The 18,353-nt window shown below is 36.0% G+C and overlaps 1 protein-coding gene across 3 annotated transcripts in view; it reads right to left on the bottom strand.

Moving 5' to 3' along the window:
- LOC134806774 (uncharacterized) overlaps positions 1-18,353 on the bottom strand; it is a 123,600-nt gene that overhangs the window by 97,458 nt on the left and 7,789 nt on the right. Inside the window, exons 2-4 of one of the 3 annotated variants that reach the window (XM_063780110.1) lie at positions 3,479-6,521; positions 2,712-2,762; positions 35-1,968 (exon numbers count right to left, since the gene is read on the bottom strand). In XM_063780110.1, coding sequence (XP_063636180.1) covers positions 1,931-1,968; positions 2,712-2,762; positions 3,479-6,521 — 3,132 coding nt within the window. In that variant the 3' untranslated portion in view covers positions 35-1,930. Of the gene's footprint in view, positions 1-34; positions 1,969-2,599; positions 2,763-3,478; positions 6,522-18,353 lie in introns of those variants that run through there. The other 2 variants (XM_063780109.1, XR_010146555.1) reach the window with 2 other exon arrangements.

Genomic DNA, 18,353 nt, shown 5'->3' with positions numbered 1-18,353 from the left:
ACAGAACCTATGAATTTAGTTTTTTATTATGAATTTATTATTTACAGATATATTTTTTCAGTCATATAAAATATTTACAAACTCATAAACTAAAGTTAAATATAATATGAGGAAACATGAATTATCCAGTTAATAAAACAGGTTTATGCGAACAAAATATAAATTGATAGGCGACTGAAACCATACATAATTGGAAAATTAACTAATTTTAGTAAACATTACAAATTTATGGTTACATAATAGCACAGTTTACAATATTATAACCCATTTTATGACAAATCAAAAAGAATACGATTATCGTTCTTAGCCTAAGCAAATTTTTTTATCTAAAAATTGTAATTAATGTAATTAGTTGTAAGTACATAACTGATTGTAATAGGCCTGTCACTGGCCTAAGCAAATTAGAAAACTCTGCGGAAATAATTAGTGTAGTTTTGAAAATTGTCCAGATAAACATACTAAAAGTCCTCGAGGGTAGGGGGTGTGCTGAGAGTGTAGGGGGGGGTTGAAGGTACCTTTTTTCATAAAAAAGTTTCATAAAAAGTCTTTACTAAGTTATATTTTCACGATTTTTACCACATTTATTGGACCCATGGTTCAAAAGTTAGGGGAGCTGAAGGGGATTTCCCCTTTTTTTCTTTCAGATCGATTATTTCCGAAAATATTAAGTTGATAAAAAAATTGTTCTTGAAGACCCTTATTTGTTTTAAAAGACCTATCCGACGACACCCCACACTATAGGGTGGAAGCGAAAAAAATTTTCATCCCCACTTTAATGTAGGGCAGCCACCATAATTTTTTTTTCTAGTTTCTATTATTAAAATTGGCACGAATATATAAATCAGTTACGCTGACAAAGTAGTAAAATATAAACCAGAAAAAATATTTCTTTATGGTAGCTGCCCTAAATTAAAGTGGGGATGAAATTTTTTTTCGCTTCAACCCTATAGTGTGGGGTGTCGTTGGATAGGTCTTTTAAAACAAATAAGGGTCTTTAAGGACCATTTTCTGATCAACTTAATATTTTTGGAAATAATCGATCTGAAAGAAAAAAAGTTGTGTTTTCCACTTTAGTTCCCCTAACATTTGAACCATGGGTCCAAAAAAAATCGTGAAAGTAAAACTTAGTAAAGACTTTTAAGGAAAAATATAGCGGACCTAATCGGTCTATCAGTTTTTGAGTTTTCGCAAATAGTTTATTTTGACAGACGGGTAACTACGGAACCCTACACTGAGCATGGCCCGACATGCTCTTGGCCGTTTTTTTTATATTATATCAGCAGGTCGCTTAGCTTGCTTATTCTAAACTAAAATTTTTATTTATGGTGAACAATTACGAAAAAACGACGTTTTCTTCTATTTTTTATCTCTTATTTAACTTTAACAGCCTGTAGCTCCTAAAGTATTGATCGTAGAGTAAAAATAAACATAACCAAATTTGTAGAAAATTTTATGATAAAACTTTTGTCCGAAGTAATTATAATGCTATTCGTACAGATATTCGAGATATGATCAAAAATATCAAAAAAGGTACCTTCAACCCCCCTCTACACCCTCAGCACACCCCCTACCCTCGAGGACTTTTAGTATGTTTATCTGGACACCATACGGTAGATCTATAGCAATTTTCAAAACTACACGAATTATTTCCGCAGATTGCCCAACTTCGGCTTAATTTGACGTGGCTATCTGTATTCTTCTTAATTTGTCAATATAAAATAATATATCTAATCTATGAATTCGCTATAGTTTGTTCTTTATTGTCTTCATAGTCAATACGTTACGCACGCACACTTGAACACTTTCACTATATCTGTAATTGTTCACGTTTTTATTCATTTGGTTTTGTAAACTAACACTATGCGTAACAATAACAACACAATCACAGATCGTTCGATTTATTTGTTACACTTTCTCACTACTGACGTTTTCAGGAGGTTCTGCAGTCACTGTAGTGGGGTGTGTATCCTGAAATAAGAAATAAAAAAATTAATACTATACTCGTATGTATGCATTATTCTTTCTTACGATAGGTAGTAATTTAATAAATAGTAGCATTGTTCAGTCCTTCAGTCTGTAGCACCAGAATACAATAATAATATATTAATGTACATACAGCGAGTAGGTCGCACTGAAATTAAAATTAAATTTGTATCATATTAATCATATATTATCGTTAAGTAGGTAAGGAAATAATAACTTAATAAATACTTTCGACGAAAACTATTTTGGAAATGATCAGTTGAGCCATTAATAATTAGGCATAAAAAAAACCTAGCACGTGCCGCGAACACACGCCCTTTTGCTTCTGTGGGTTTTAGTATGTTGCGTTTTTCGTATCGTGGGAAAGTACGGAACCCTCTGTTATGCTTGGTCCGACACCCACTTGGTGAGTATTTTTCGACCATTAACCTGCCTACTCTAGTAGTTTCTATGACTCTAAATGTATACTATGTTATGATTAGTCAGTGCTAAACTCATGAATGTACCAGGATTGTATATCAATAAGTATGTACAAGGGATATTGTATTAAGAATCATTATTTTAAAAACTAAGTTAGCAATGTTAATTGACTACTTACTAAGTACCGATCTTTGACTTTGAAATACTGTAAGTACATACTGTAAGTTGGGAATTTTATACCTAGATTGAAAATTAGTAAATTAGTAAGAATAGAACCTCTTTATTGTTAGTGGATATGTTCTGAGAACCTTCTGGAAACGATGTACTATTGTTATTCTTCTTATTCTCCAAGTCATTTACTGAAAAAAATAGAATAAGTGTGTTACAATAAAAATATATTTTGTACAACAGATATTTGCCTATAGTAGACAAATATGAAAGTCGAGAAACAAAAGAAAAAAAAAAAAAAATATATATATATATATATATAAATACACTATAATTAATTAGCTTTCTTACAAGGAAGGGTACCCAACTGTCCGACTCCGATTTGATTTATTTTGATATATGTTATAGAGTAGTTTAAAATTAGGGACACGTATTTTTTTTAGCTGCCCAAACTCAACCTGTTAGGAGAAAATGGCCTTCAAAGTACTGAAAATTGACCAAACCTTCTAATTTCTGAGAAGAGACATGTTCAAAAAAATTGATAATTAATTACTGGTTTCGTTATATGTTGGAGAACATGAATAAAGAATGGGGACGTGTTTTGTCATTTCACCACAAACTCATTTTTTATATAAAAATATATGTATTATATTTATTTATTATATATATAGAACATGTCCCTTCTCAGAAATTAGAAGGTTTGGTCAATTTTCAGTACTTTGAAGGCCATTTTCTCCTAACAGGTTGAGTTTGGGCAGCTAAAAAAAATACGTGTCCGTTATTTTAGACTACTCTATAACATATATCAAAATAAATCAAATCGGAGTCGGACAGTTGGGTACCCTTCCTTGTTAGTTGGTGCGGACTTGCGGAGTAAATTTAATGAAAAACTTAAGTTACAACTTACTTCTTTGATGCCAATTTCTAGAGAATCCATACGAAGAATCGGATTTAACGGATTCTATATTCTCGCCAGTTGTGAAGCTGGGTCTGTTGGAGAACCTGGGAGATTGAAAAGGAAGATTGTCTGAGGCAGATGCCTCGTTATCTAAATTCGTCTTCTTAGACTCAAAAGATGCTATATGTTCATAATCGTGAACAGTCGTATTCTGAGATTCCGTCCATGGTTTTGATGTAACCACGTACACCTTTTCTTTAGTTAGTGGAGATATAGAAGTTTGAATAGCCTCCCATGGAGCAGGAGTAGTGGTCGAAGATCGGAATGATGACGCAGCGGTATAGATGTGAAGCTTTTGCAAATCTTCATAATCATCTTTATTTTTGTCTTTCAGTTTAGACCTGGTACTATCTATATTATTATTATTTTTGTGTGATTTTGTATTTGTACTTTCATCCTCAGTTACGGAATGCCGTATACTATATGATCCTTCGTGATCATAAAAATCATAATTATATATGCTAGGCGTCACAGAATTAGTAACCGGACTAATTGTAGTAAAATATTCGTCTGGAATTTGTTTAGCATATTTACCGTTATTACGAGTTCGTTGAGATTGAGTTTTAAAACGTTTAGAAAACTCTTGTTCGGTCCAATCATCGATGTTTTGTTGAAGTTTTATAATATCAAAGGGAGGTTCTTTTACATCATACAAGTCGTTTAGTATAGAATGGGTATTCAATCTCTCTGATTGGTAATTATCATTTTCTGTGTGAGATGGCTCCTCTGTTGTTGTACTAGGCGTAGTGTAACTCTCCGTACTAGAATCAACAGTGTAATAATTTTCTGTATTCGTTGGCACTTTCCTAGCTAGGTAGTCATCAGGAGTCGATATCCATTCCTCTTGGTTCTGTTCGTGTTCATTCGTTTGCTTATTCTGCTGCCCAGTTGTGTATGGTATGATAATTTGAACAATTTTTGGTTTATTTGAATCTTCCTGAGCTGCTGTTGGTTGTGAAAACGCATCGCTATAATCGGTTCTACTTTCTTCCCAAGCACTACTAGAGAACGTTGATTGCTTTGGTGCCACTGTTGTAGAAATATCATCGTAAATTTCATAATCGTCTACATTTAATGGACCACTTGTAGAAAACACGAAGTTAGTATACTCTTTATGTGGAGTTCCAGGCTTTAGATACAACAATGGTGAATCTATATTCTGTAAATTACTCTCTGTACGATATTTATCAACGTCTTCGTCCTTAACTCCTCTTAAATCAGCAAAGTTCTTGTGGTTGGAAAGGTGATTACCGGATTTATATTTTAAATCATAAGGTATATTCGGCTCATATAAATCATTGCCAACCTCAACTCCAGTACTTTCAAAACTAGAATCTTGATTTGACTTTGTAGCTTCAATATGATCTTCAGATGCTTGGGAAGAAATATCCCTGAAACTCTCTACTATAAATCCATTAGGAATATTTCTGTAAGCCTTCGATTGATTTGATATTTTTCCGACATCGATGTCGATAACTGGCGATTGCACTATAGATGTAGGATAATCTATAGAATGAGTGTATTCGGCAATTGGTAAGCTTTGTTGTATATTAACATTATTCGATGGTGGTTGCACTTGTTTTATTCCGAGGGCATGATTTAAGGGCAAGTTAGGTAGCGGCCGGAATGGCCGAGCATTAAATATTGGTGGTAATGGAGATACGCTCAAGTTCGGTAAAGCAACAGGTTGTAACGTATGTATGTTTCGTCCTCTATTCAAAGTAAATGGGGCTGGTTTTGCCAGAGCTAATGAATGATTAGGATTTAATCCTTTAGTCCCATCAAGAGGTAAAACTTCAGTCCTTATTTTAGACGATTCCGCTGCAGTAGCCGATACTGGGAAAGGTATTTCTGCTCCATACGAGCTTGGAATTGGCTCCCCGTATGAATTTTTAAACCCTAATGGAGCGGAAACTTTTGGTAATTGTAAGTCCTCGGAAGGAAGAGTGTTCTGTATAACATCTATTTGATTATCTTGAGGGAGGTCATAATTTATTACTCCTGGCTCATAACTGGGAGTCACAGGTAAGTAAGTCGATGTTATAGGCCTCGGTGAATCATATAGTGGCGCAGGTGTAGAGTAAGTAGAAATAGGTGGACCATAAGTTGAACTGGGTAATCCATACGATGAACTTGGTGCCCCATATGTAGAACTAGGAATATTGTATAACGAACTGGGTTGTCCGTAAGTCGAACTTTGAGCATTGTATGAATTACTGACTGAGTTATAAGATGAACTGGATCCAAATGATGAACTTGGTATAAACGTAGAGCTAGTCGGATTTGCTACCGTATGAGTTGGACTTGGTGGCCCATATGTGGAGCTTAAGAAGCCCTTATTGTTATCTAGGGAAGGTGGACCATAATTTGCATGAGGTATCCCAGTTGATATATGTGGTACTTCCTGATTTTGTGAATAAAACGGCCGTGGTCTAAATTGAACCGCGTTTTGTGCGGTGGGACTCGGAGGTCCATAAGTCGGTATCAAACTTTGCTGCAAACTTTTACCTCCCAAATCGTATCTTATTACTGGAATCCATGGCACTAGATTGCAGGGATTGCAATCTTTTTTTATAGGCGCTATATTGTTATTGTTGTTATACGCAGATACTGGTTCTGTTTCTTGAGAAGGGAATAACCAACCGGAGACTTTTTGGAATAGCGAAGAAGATGGAGTTGTGAAAGGCTGAGGAGGAGGTACAAAATTAAAATTGTATTGTTTGTAAAAAGGAGCCGGGAATTTGAAGTCAGACGATAGCGCCTGAGGTGGAGGCGGCGGTGGAGGTTGGTAATGATACCCCGGGTCAACATTCTGCCGTTGCGATCTGCTGGCGCCGCCGTGAAACGGCACCGGTTTGATTTGAGACAGTGGCGGCGGTGGTGGCTTCAATAACTCCCCGAATGTTCCCCCGTTCCCGCTGTTGTAATTGTACCCAGTCGAGGATTCGCATTTACTTCTTGAGACCACAGATAGCAGTATGAACGGGAGTATCTGGAAAAGAAAAAATATATTGTTATTAAGTTCCATATTCAATGATGAAGTGCGGGAAGTTATCATCATCTTTATCATCATCGATTGACAAGAACAACTTTTAGAAAATACAGTGAAACACTAGGCGTGACATATCAGAGGCATTGTGGAGTCGGTCCCACGAGCTGCCATTCTTTGCACTTTTCTCTTTTCTCATAATATGCCGCCAATGGACGCAATCAGAAGACGCTACGTTTTTTAATTCAATTATAAACTAGATTTATTTACAGAGGAAAATGTGTAAAAATAATCTAATATAATCATAAACTTTATTCCTTCATGATCTGCTAAATACAAAAATAACCCTTAAAACGATTAAGTTCGACCACACCAGTGCATCGATTACGTGCGAGTAGTACTCGTGCATCGAGGGTTCCGTATCACTACAAAAGTTCATCAACTATTATAACTTTGAACAAAACAGAACCGATGACATCGTTAAACAGTTAAAAATGGCAGCAATTTATTTTCTTAATCAGTTTCACTTTACTACATGGTGCTTTCCTATAACAAATGTGGTGCTCTATTTTATGGTAGTACTGGTAACGACTGACAATAAATATCCGAATAGTTACCAATATTTTCTTTTTTGATTTTCAAATAAGAAAATATTTCTTGTATTATATGTTAAATGTTCTAACTGCCGGTCTAAACTCCGCTTATAATATACCTACTCAAACTGTTAGTTTCCATCGGTTCTAGATACATCATGTAAATTTAACATTTGATTACGAAATATATCGTATTGGATCCAAACAAAAACACCCATTTAAAACCTGCAGCACGAACATGCGCATGATTTGGCAGCGAGACAAACAGCTATGACCCATTCAAGCCTCGTCCGCGCCCGAGTTTCGAAACTGCTGTCTGTCCACGTAAGTACTACATCTGGGTGCATCATTTAAATAAATACGTGAAGAAAAGTGAAATTGTTTGCTAATTCTATTAGTCACACAGAATCGCGGAAGAATAATTTCCATAATTACACCTCCGGTCAGATGACATCGATTCGGATCGACGTTAGGTCATGCTCCAACAGTAGCAATGCTTGTAAAAAGTTATCAAAATAAGTTATTACCGCAATTCTGAGTAGCGTTCTTCGCTAAAGGTCATCCCACTACGCGGAACATTAGCCTTCCACAGTTCACACGATCTTAAAATAGAGAACTTTTACTTAATTGCCTGACAAAACGCAATGCTCTCATAACATAAGGTGCCTTCTCTCATGACGAAAACACGAAAGTGAAAACTGGGTTAAGCTTAGCATTGATTCTGAATGAGATAAGGGTTGATAAGATTGCTGAAGAATCCACTAACTGCATCTGCACGCTTGTACGACAATGTTTTGTTTGGAAATACTTGTGTCACGGTTAAATGTATGTATAACACGAAATTCTAAAACGTTGCTAAGACCCCTAGACCGTAATTAAAACATGCAGTAATATTAGCTTTCTATATTTAATATTTTTTACCAATAAAGAAACTGAACTGAACTGAACTATAAACACAAAAGATCCCTATGGGTCGAAGTGTATCCGCAAGGGCCCCCGAAAACCATAAGATAAGCTTTCTACATATGAAACTTGTACATATATATTGTGCCGTGACATATGCTACGAGCATTTTGAAATAGGTTAGGTACCTAACTAATTGCAAAGCACAAACACAAGCCTTATTTAGTTTACTGTGGGACTAGGTCAATTTGAGTAAGATTGTCCCATAATACTGAACTTCGAATAGGTACTGAGCCAAAAAGTCCTAGCCATCCTGGGCACTAAATTTATTGCTGGTGTAGACTGAAAGCAAAGTTCTCCACCTAAACAAAGGAAATTCTTAAAATTGCTGTCGATTACATAAATATCAACTTTCCATACACAGCCAACAACTGAACTGAAAATTGTACCTACCTGGTCGTTGTTTAAGCTATCGGAGAATAACAATCAAGTCAAATGACTTCGTGTTTTGTTCAGATCATTCATACCACCATGATATCGTGACTTCAATCTTGACAGTGGACAATCGTGATCTTTACCAAAGCTCCTTTTGTTTATAACTTGCCAATATGCTTAGAGGTACTTACATTTCTACCTATTGTACGTATCTGTACCTACACGTACAGTGGCTACGGATTTTGCAATAGTCAATAGAAAAAACATGAGAATAGAAAACGTACTTATGATCACCTATGATGATTAACCATGAATGAACCTTGGAAATGTTAAGCGATTCGTAGGTCATTTGCGAAGAGAAAGTACGGAAATGTGATCATTGAATTTACCTCGCTGATACTCGTGGCGTCTGCAATACACGCTACATGCTATGAATGTGATTAGCTGATTACCATTTAGCCCCCGTCATTGTGAATGAACTCGAATTGTCTTTGTTATGGTCTAAGTGAGGTTAGGTGCGGTAAGAGAAACACTGGGGAAAAATAAACACTTGTAGGGAATCCTCATACTGTTTCTCCTGCCCCAATGTTTTTTTTAACTCACGTCACCCACATGACCTTATTATATATTTTTTTACAGCCTGTTAGCCTAGTGGGTTATATTATAACTCTGCCTAACCTGGACGAAACACAGGGGTTTGAATTCCGGTAAGGGCAATTATTAAGATTAATAGGTAGTGTGTTGAGCAAGAGTATTAATTTGTTCCCGAGATCCTGAGTTATGAATGAACATTTTCTATGTTCTAACTCGTGAATCCCTATGATGAATACTGTAGGTAGGTACATGTTCAAAACTTTATTTAAAATAAAATAATATTTTAACAGAAGGTATCAAATTCAAAAACAAAAGAATTGTTTCTTAAACTCGGGATGGTATAATGTCGCCTAATATGTACCCATATCTGTACCCATATAACCCATTAGTACAAAACCAATAATATTAAACAAATAATGCTAATTATTCTTACTTGTCGAAAACGAATGCAGTTTACCTAATGCAACAACGGTCTCAGAAAACACTCGTACTTCCAGTGTTATTTAGGAAGCATTGTATAATTTTGATTAAAATGTAATGTACCTATGTTTCATAGGTAAAATAATAATGAAAGCACCAAAAAAACCTACATTTCGAATGGCATTCATCAACAAACAACATCTCTATTATATTTCTTCGCTAGACGTAAAGGTGAGTGGCCCCATAAAACGACGAGAGATGGTAGGATAGTTGTCTAGAAAGGGGCAGAGATCAAGCTCGTCCTGTACCTACCTAACTATACCTGGGCGATTCTCAGAGATGACCTTCGGTGCCAAATTTTATTTTAAACTTATTTGATATGCGACTTTATTTCCTAAAAACTAGTCTAAATATAAAAAATATTGGTAGTGGAGGCCCTGGAGGCCTCCTTTAGAACCTTATAGTTTTTCAGATATTTGAGATTTAAAAAACACCGAAATCATGTGCTGGCACTGAAATCAATTTGCGTCACCGAATTCAATAATGCTTACACAAAAATCACATTTCAATATTATATCTCAATTATATTACAATTTAATAATATTTTTAATTCTTATTTCATGATGAGCGATGTAACAAGGCTAATCATCTCGAAAGCTTACATAAATTTAATAGATATAGACTCAAGATTTTAAAATAACCAAATTACAGCTTGTAAAACAACATCTCTAGAAGATATCCCACACTATTTGACTGCCCTTCATATGATGGGATGGAGGGCGATGCATGGTCCTGGAACGAGTTTCAGACATGTCGACTACGAATTCGCACATTAGTGCCATGAAGGAGAAGATGTTTGTTTCACACAATCCGATCGGCACACGCATCAAAAAGAAACTTATGTTACCTACACCCGATAAACAAGAATCTTTTGAGTGGTGTTTAATTCTCAAAAAATATTTAATGCACTTATAAAGCAATGTGATGCAATACGGAAAACAAGTATTTTTGAATAACAGAGTTTTAATGTTTTTAAACTCCATCAATTCAAAACTATTTGAAGTGGTTGACTAATTTTTGAAGATCTAATTACCTATCAATTATGATCTCCAGCACCCTCAAATACTTGAGCTAAATTGTAACTCCTATATTTAGACATAAATACATAAGACATTGAGGATTGTTAAAACATTTGTTATGTTCAATTTGTGTCTATAGCTATCCTTTAGAAATATTGATCAATAGGTACGCTCAGTGCCTTTGAAGCCATCTCGATAATATATTAGAAGGCCCCTTTATTTTTAATCCCTTGTTCTGTACACCCTGTCCCTTGGGTGCACCTTGCATACTTACATACACAAGTTATTTTAAAAGAAGTGGGATATAATTGACTGCATTTATTTAACATGGCTAACACGTTTAAAGGTATTGAGGTGTAGGGCCTCACTCGGCCTCAGGTGATACAGAGGACAATTAATATACATAATTTACTTCATTGGTTTGAAGAGAATATCAAGACAGAGAAAGAAACATTGGGTTTACAAGTTTCAAAACACTTTTGGTTTATAAAAACTACTCATAGAAAACTAGTGATTTTGTGACTAAATTTACTTAGAAACATAATTTTACGCTTATACAACGTATCTTGTACTTTTTAGGTGTGATAAATTAGTACAACAAACTAGTTTACAAAGCAGGATTTGAATTCAGTGATCACTTTTTTGATATCGGTGGTCAATAAATCCACCGAGCCCAGGGAAATCAACACTAGCGATGTCAAAATTGATCGCTTTTTAGCAATTACAGAAATAGCATGAATGATACAGAAGAGATGTGTAATCATGATGGATTTACGTACTTTAGAAGATTTCTTAATCACTTGCATAACGATAAATGCACTAAAACTTTCGGAGTAAATTGCACCACCGATCTCAAAAAAACATAGGACCAAACCCACTGAAGGGCGGAGAAACGTTTAAAAAATCACTTTATTATACTGTGGCTGTACCTCTACTTTATTCAACGGTTAAGGCACAACTAAAGCATACTATATTTGAGTCACTGAGTTCCTGGTCTACAACTTTGTAAGAGTACCGACATGTTTTGCAAATTACACCGATATCAGTCACTAGCCCGGGACACATCGTAAATTTGGTTTTATTCAATGAGTCGAGCAAACACATTATGTTGATATAAAGAATATGATAAGTTAACTAATACCTTATGCGTGAATACCCATAATAACTCCGATCTAATGCCCCATCTTGAGTAATAATTTTTTGTTTCATAAAGTCTGGGTGCGGGACACTCCCACCGAACATCAATTTACGCATTTGATTTTTTTTTTCTTGTATTATATAAATAATAAATAAATAATTTGATAGTGTCCCAGACAGTATATAGGCTGAAGATCATGCCTAAATTAATTCAGATTTATTGATCAGTAAATTCAATTATTTATTGCCCCGAGCACGTAAAAATGGCCCTCCTGAGAAATGCCCACCTACAGTCTACACCCTACAAGTGTGTTATGTTAACGGAATCAAGCATTCTAATGTTTATAATTCGATATGTATGAATATTTTATAGTATAGGTAACTGTAGTTAAAGTTAGAATCTGAAAACCTATGTTTTGCATTTACGGAGATTTGTAGTTTGTTACAAAATTACAAAGCGAAGCGATGATTACGAAGTGAAGCGGAATACCAAAGGGAACTCTAATAGAGTTAGACCAAGAAAAGTCTGCAACGATTTTGATAGCACACGCAGTGCAAGTGTTATTTATTTTATACGTCATAATTTCATAGAAGTTACACGTTTAAAATAACACCTACACGGCGTGTGTTATCAAAATCGTTGCAGACTTGTCTTGGTCTATAACTCTAACAGCAGACAGTTCATAACGTCACTGAAACATTTAAAAATGTTTAAACTAAATTAAACTAGTGGCTCTAATAAGTCTATTAAGCTGTAGACCTCGCGAGCATAACTTAAAACTAAATAATTGTATGGCTCCGCTATTATTAATAATTCCCAAAAACTGAATTAAAAAAAAAAGTTTTTATTCATCGAACCTGCTCACAGCATTTCACAAGAATCGGTTGACAATTGCGACCCTGTAGAGGAGAACATCCGGACATACGAAAGGATGTTTGCCCAAGCTGAAACAAAGACCATCGCTAACGCTCGGTCGATAAAATGCTAAAAATTCAACTAAGCAAAAGTTAACTTATAAATTTTAAAATTTGCTGAAAAGCAAGCGCCTATCCTACCCAATAAAAATGCTGACAATGACGGAGTAATACTTAAAAAGAACAAACAATAAATAAACAAGTTGGCTCTATCTTACGCAAACGTCCCATCACGATACGGAAATTCGACAAAGGCTGATAAAGAAAACAATCGGGCTCATGACAAGCTTATTACGGTCCTTTAGTGGGCGATATTGAAGTGTTAGTAAACAATGGAGGCTCATCGCTTTTTACGACGATAAATGGGGTGGGAACGTCCGGAGAGAAAGCCTCTTCGTGACTGAAACAGCAAGCTCTGACGAAAATATCCCGCCTATTAATCTTTCTAAGAGTGCATATTAATGTAAATAGGTATACCTATTTAATGGTATTTGAGATTTTTGAGTTCAATCAAGAAATAAACTGCTACCTTTCCTGTACCATCGCCCACACTGTTAACTGTACACCTTATGTCTTTTATAATAAGGTCCACCGATCTACAGTTGGGTGTGTTGCTGTTTGTACGTTTACGTTGGTAAACAAGTTAGTTTAAGTTACCAAGCCGGGAGGTAAATTGGAATATAGGTATCTATCCCGATGAATCGCCGTTGATTTTGATCAGCTACCAACAAAGTTTGACCCATAGATATAGATGCGCTTAATTTAAAATATATAATATACGCCAAACAGCAACAACGGTTATTTTGCAATTTAACTGCTAAAACTATTATGATAAGTCAGTTAACTTGTCACCATATCTACTAATTTGTATCTAGAAAGTAAAATTGCGTTACATACAGAATATAAACACCTAAGGGCTTTAAATTCATATGCTGTTCAGTTGAAACTACTATGTAGCATGAATACTAAACTACAGAAAAGGCAAAGAAGGACATCAGTAAATTTATCATACGCTTCTTTAAATATTTAGGACCTATAAAATATGACTCATGTTAAGTTATTAGTCTATCTTTGAGGGCAATAAAAAGAAGTTCTGAATGCTAAATATGATGTTTATTTATTGCTTACACGAGGTTATGTCCAATGACATTAAATTTATACTGCTGTAAGATGTGCAGGTATTCAGTTGCAGTTACTAACTGCATAGCTGTTATTTTGATAGAGTCTCAATTCCCAGCAATAGGTAGGTACATAGTGTACATACATATAGTGTATACAAGATTAGGAATATTTAAGTACATATGCGGGTAACTAATCCCTATATTAGTTGGTACTGTACAAGTGTACATCGTACAGTCAGCATCAAATATATTGTAGCAGCTAAAGTGGCTAAATAGTTCGTCACACCGTACAGTCAAGTGTAAAATATGGGTGCACAAATCATCTCAAAAATATGTCCCATAGCTCTTACGTCAGCGAATTAAAAATATGACCCATAGTTCCGGACATATTTTTGAGTAAGTTGTCTACACCCATATTTTTACACTTGACTGTACTAAATATATGGTGTAACGAACTATTGCAGCTATAATATATTTGATACTGACTGTACTTACCAAATATTCATATGCAATTTGCTACTACACAATAAACTTGTTACGTCAAATTCATAGTTTAACAATACACATGCATGCAAGTAAAAATGATGTATTTATACAGGTGTCTCAATATATAATCTGTTTTCTATTTGCCCAGCATTTTCTAACCATGTGTTTGGAAAGGTTTGCATAGCTATATTAGGCGTTTCGTGCCGAATCTAAGTTGTTTATTTGAAGTAGGTACAGTTTGTAAAATATTATTGGAAAAGTTTTGAATGAAAAGATTACTGATTTGACCGATATACCTTTCGGTATACAGGGTGTCCCATAAGGGACATCAATTCATTGGTAATCAAATAAATAAATTATCTACGTAATTAATAGGTCCATTTCTCATTCTTGAAGTCAATTTAAAAAGACACAACCTATACAGTATCCCATAAACGTAAAAATAAGCCAAGTTCTCACTTGCCACCAAATATTGCAACGAGAACAGGGTGAAATTTTAATTATACTAGCCATACTCTGCGTAGTAAGTAACTTTCATGCTGAACAACTTTTATTATGGGACCAATGCCAAAATCGCGAAAAAAAATTTGGTTGTCCGATGCATAGAAGTCAGCGTCATCACAGGAATGTATAAAACAGAAAAATTGTTAGGAGAGGTTTACCTTATTAACAAATAGCTAAATAGAGCTTAACGAGGGTGCGGAACGTTAGGGTCGGCAACGCCTCTGGAGTTGCAGGCGTCCATAGGCTACGGAGACTGCTTACTATCAGGAGGGCCGTATGTTTGTTTGCCACCGACGTAGTATAAATAAAAGATACATATGATTTTTAATGAGCAGTGGGTACTCTGTTTACTCTGACGAAAAAAATGTACGGGTGAGAATTTAAGTTTGACGGCATTTGTTATTTGTTTGTTGTTCTTAAAATAACTTGGCCGGATACGCTACCGTGTTTCCAAATACTATGTACGGGTATGTGCTTGAACGTCATTAGCTCGGAGCACCTTTGAGAACGCAATCGGTTTTAGGGTTCGGTAGGTTTATGGTTTTTCATTTAATCATGAATATCTTTCCTATCACGGAACAATGATGTTCCGGACATTTGGGAGGCGTGCGTGGAGCCGAAGCCAACAAGTGTCAAAACGGCACTTTAATGTTAGATGTAAGGGGTATATATGTCACCGTAAAATTGTATAATATCGCTAGTTAAATTATAAACTGACGGCAGGGAGATTACAATCTAACCTAACCTAACCTACGTTAGATTATAAACTAACGGGTTCACAATCTTACGGTGTCATATATATGTCGTAGTCAGATCGTATAATCCGCCGTATTACATTACGGCTAGCCGTTATCAAAAACAGGGGCGTTTTGAAATGCGGCGGTTCGACGATTAGCCGGATTGTCATTGTGATACGTTCTTCAATAAGGCGGCCAACGTTTAGCCGCATCGTACTACTATTTTAGATTGTAGAGTGACCAGTTCTTTCGGTCGCCCACGTAACCGGAGTTTGACAATGTTTGCAATTTAATTTATTTTTACCATGGTCCCACCGCACTACATGTGTTTCTTTTCCAAAACATTTCCTTCACAACTTAAATAGACGGAGCCCCGCAAGCGGGGCTCCTATTTCTGGGCGGTTTGCCCTTCGGGCATCTGAAGCTACCTAACGAACCTAACCTACTTACCTACCTACGCTTTTTTCCCCAAAGTGTAATGTTTTCACGGACGTCTCACTAAATCAATAGGTAGGTAGGTTAGGTTCGTTAGGTAGCTTCAGATGCCCGAAGGGCAAACCGCTCAGAAATAGGAGCCCCGCGAAGCGGGGCTCCGTCTAGTTAAGTTGCGAAAGAAATGTTTTTTGAAAAGAAACAGTCCGACGAACTCCATTTTTGATGGACACCCCAGCGTTTGTCAGGCAGCGCCACGGGTGTTAAAAATGGGAACTAAAAACTGTCAAAGCGGCGGCTAATGACTCGCTGTATTACATTACGGCTAGCCGTGTTGAAGAACGTATGGCGCCGAATACATTCCGGCGGATTTTCATTCAGCCGCATTCAATCCGGCTAATCGTTAAACCGCCGCATTTCAAAACGCCCCTGTTTTTGAAAACGGCTAGCCGTAATGTAATACGGCGGATTATACGATCCGACTGCGACATATACACCAAACGGATGCTGCGCTTGCCCTTGCTGGGACGCACGCAGAGGCATAAAAACAGGGTAATTGCTGGGTACAAGTTGTCGTGAACAAATCGGAAAACAAAAGTCACAAAATAAAAACCAAGTTTACACTTGACCAGTTTTGTTTCTAAATACACTTGAGATAATAGCGATACAATATATCAAAAGTTGATTACAGTGTTGTGAAGTAATGCCGATGAGATTGAAAGTGAATTCCACGCTTGTGTCTCGCAGTGGGTGTCCCTTACTGGACGTTGCGTAGATATGTGAAAACCTGTTCTTTTTTCTAATCAACAAGTCGGCCTATTCCATGTCGATCTGACATTTGATAATATATTGATGCCGATTCGGTTAACTTTAATTTAAAAAAAAATCTATAATGAATGAATAAAAAAGTAGGTGAAGATGCAAACATGCGTGATATTGTAGGATAATATGAATATGTGTAACTGTAGGTTAATGTGTTAAATTTAGTAATGTTTAATTGTAGGTTTAATTTTGATCCATCTGTTTTTTTAACTAGGTATACTGAAATTTTCCAATTTTACAACTTGCCTATAACGTTACATATATTCTGTTTGCAACTGCAATAGCGTAACTGCTGCAGCATTGCCGAAGCTGGAAAAGGGCAATATCACTTCTAGATCAAATGAGTCACAGGTTGAAGGATTGAACATTCTAATCGAGACAGCAACGCAGCAATTTATCAAGCAAATTGTGAGTGACATCTTATGTGACAGTGACTGCACTGCAGTCGCAATAGGTACGAAGGTTCCCGTGAACTTAAGTAACTCGATAAATTAGTCGATTTCCCAAATGACAAGCCATGTTGATGAGCAAACTTATGTGTTCATGGCGTCGAAAGTAAATGGGAACACATTAACGCCACATTGAATGGGTGATTTTCGATGTCAGGGTAAAAGGTCTACGACAGCGACTAATATTTCGTCGTCCGTAACGTCACGAGTTACGAGAATTACAAATATTACGAGTATTACGGTAATTCATTCACGCCGTAACGAAACGGAAAGTTAAGAGACAATATAATGAACAACTATTAGCATATTGTGCAATCATGCGTTATCATTAAAATAAAGGATTAATATATAGGGGACTACTTTTTGAGCAGCTTTCAAATTAATTAAGCCATTTAAGTCTGTATTTGAAAGCTGCGTTAAACATTAAACCGTTAAAAGTCATCGCTAATTGCAATCGCATCAGTTTTTTAAAGAAACCAGTTCAACAACAAAAACAATTAGGTATAGGATATGAAATTAAGGGATAAGCAAATTATGAATTACCTACATAAAACGAGGGACTGGGCAGGGCACATCTGCCGAATGCGCCCAGAACGCTGGGCCAAATAAGCAACGGACTGGATCCCACAGGATGGATCTCGGGGCAGAGGAAGACCCAAACGGAGATTGGCGGGACAACCTCGATACATTCTGTGTGGAGTGGCGCGAGTGTGCATTGGACAGAGCCAAGTGGCGGGAAAGAGGGGAGTTGCTCAGCAGTGGAACACACTAAGGCTAATTAAAAAATAAATGGAGATGATATATTCTAATTTTAATGAATGAATCATGATGATGAATTTCTACATATAAATGATGAATGTAATGCAAATTGAATATGATACTAATTTATTGGGAAAACTCATTTATTGTAAAATAAGTGTTATAAAATGAATACAAAACTAAAATTAAGTACAACTAAAAACTAAAAATATTTATCAAAACTTTGCGCCCTTGGTAAGGTGCCCATCACGCAGGCAGCGTTCCCGCGCTGGATTGCTATGGCCAATCTTTGCGCGAGAAAGCTGCCCGCGCGAGGGTCACCTGTGGCCTAATTTATTTCTAATTTATTTATATTTGTGTAAAAATGGTTGTATTTAGTAGATGTCATGTAATTTATGTATAGGTATGTGTATTGTATGCATTGTACTAGGTTCTCATTTTTTTTGTTT

Source organism: Cydia splendana, chromosome 3, assembly GCF_910591565.1.
Source record: "Cydia splendana chromosome 3, ilCydSple1.2, whole genome shotgun sequence".
NCBI lineage: Eukaryota > Metazoa > Arthropoda > Insecta > Lepidoptera > Tortricidae > Cydia > Cydia splendana.
Note: the sequence above shows the minus strand (reverse complement) of the source record. Positions and strands in the feature narration are given on the sequence as shown.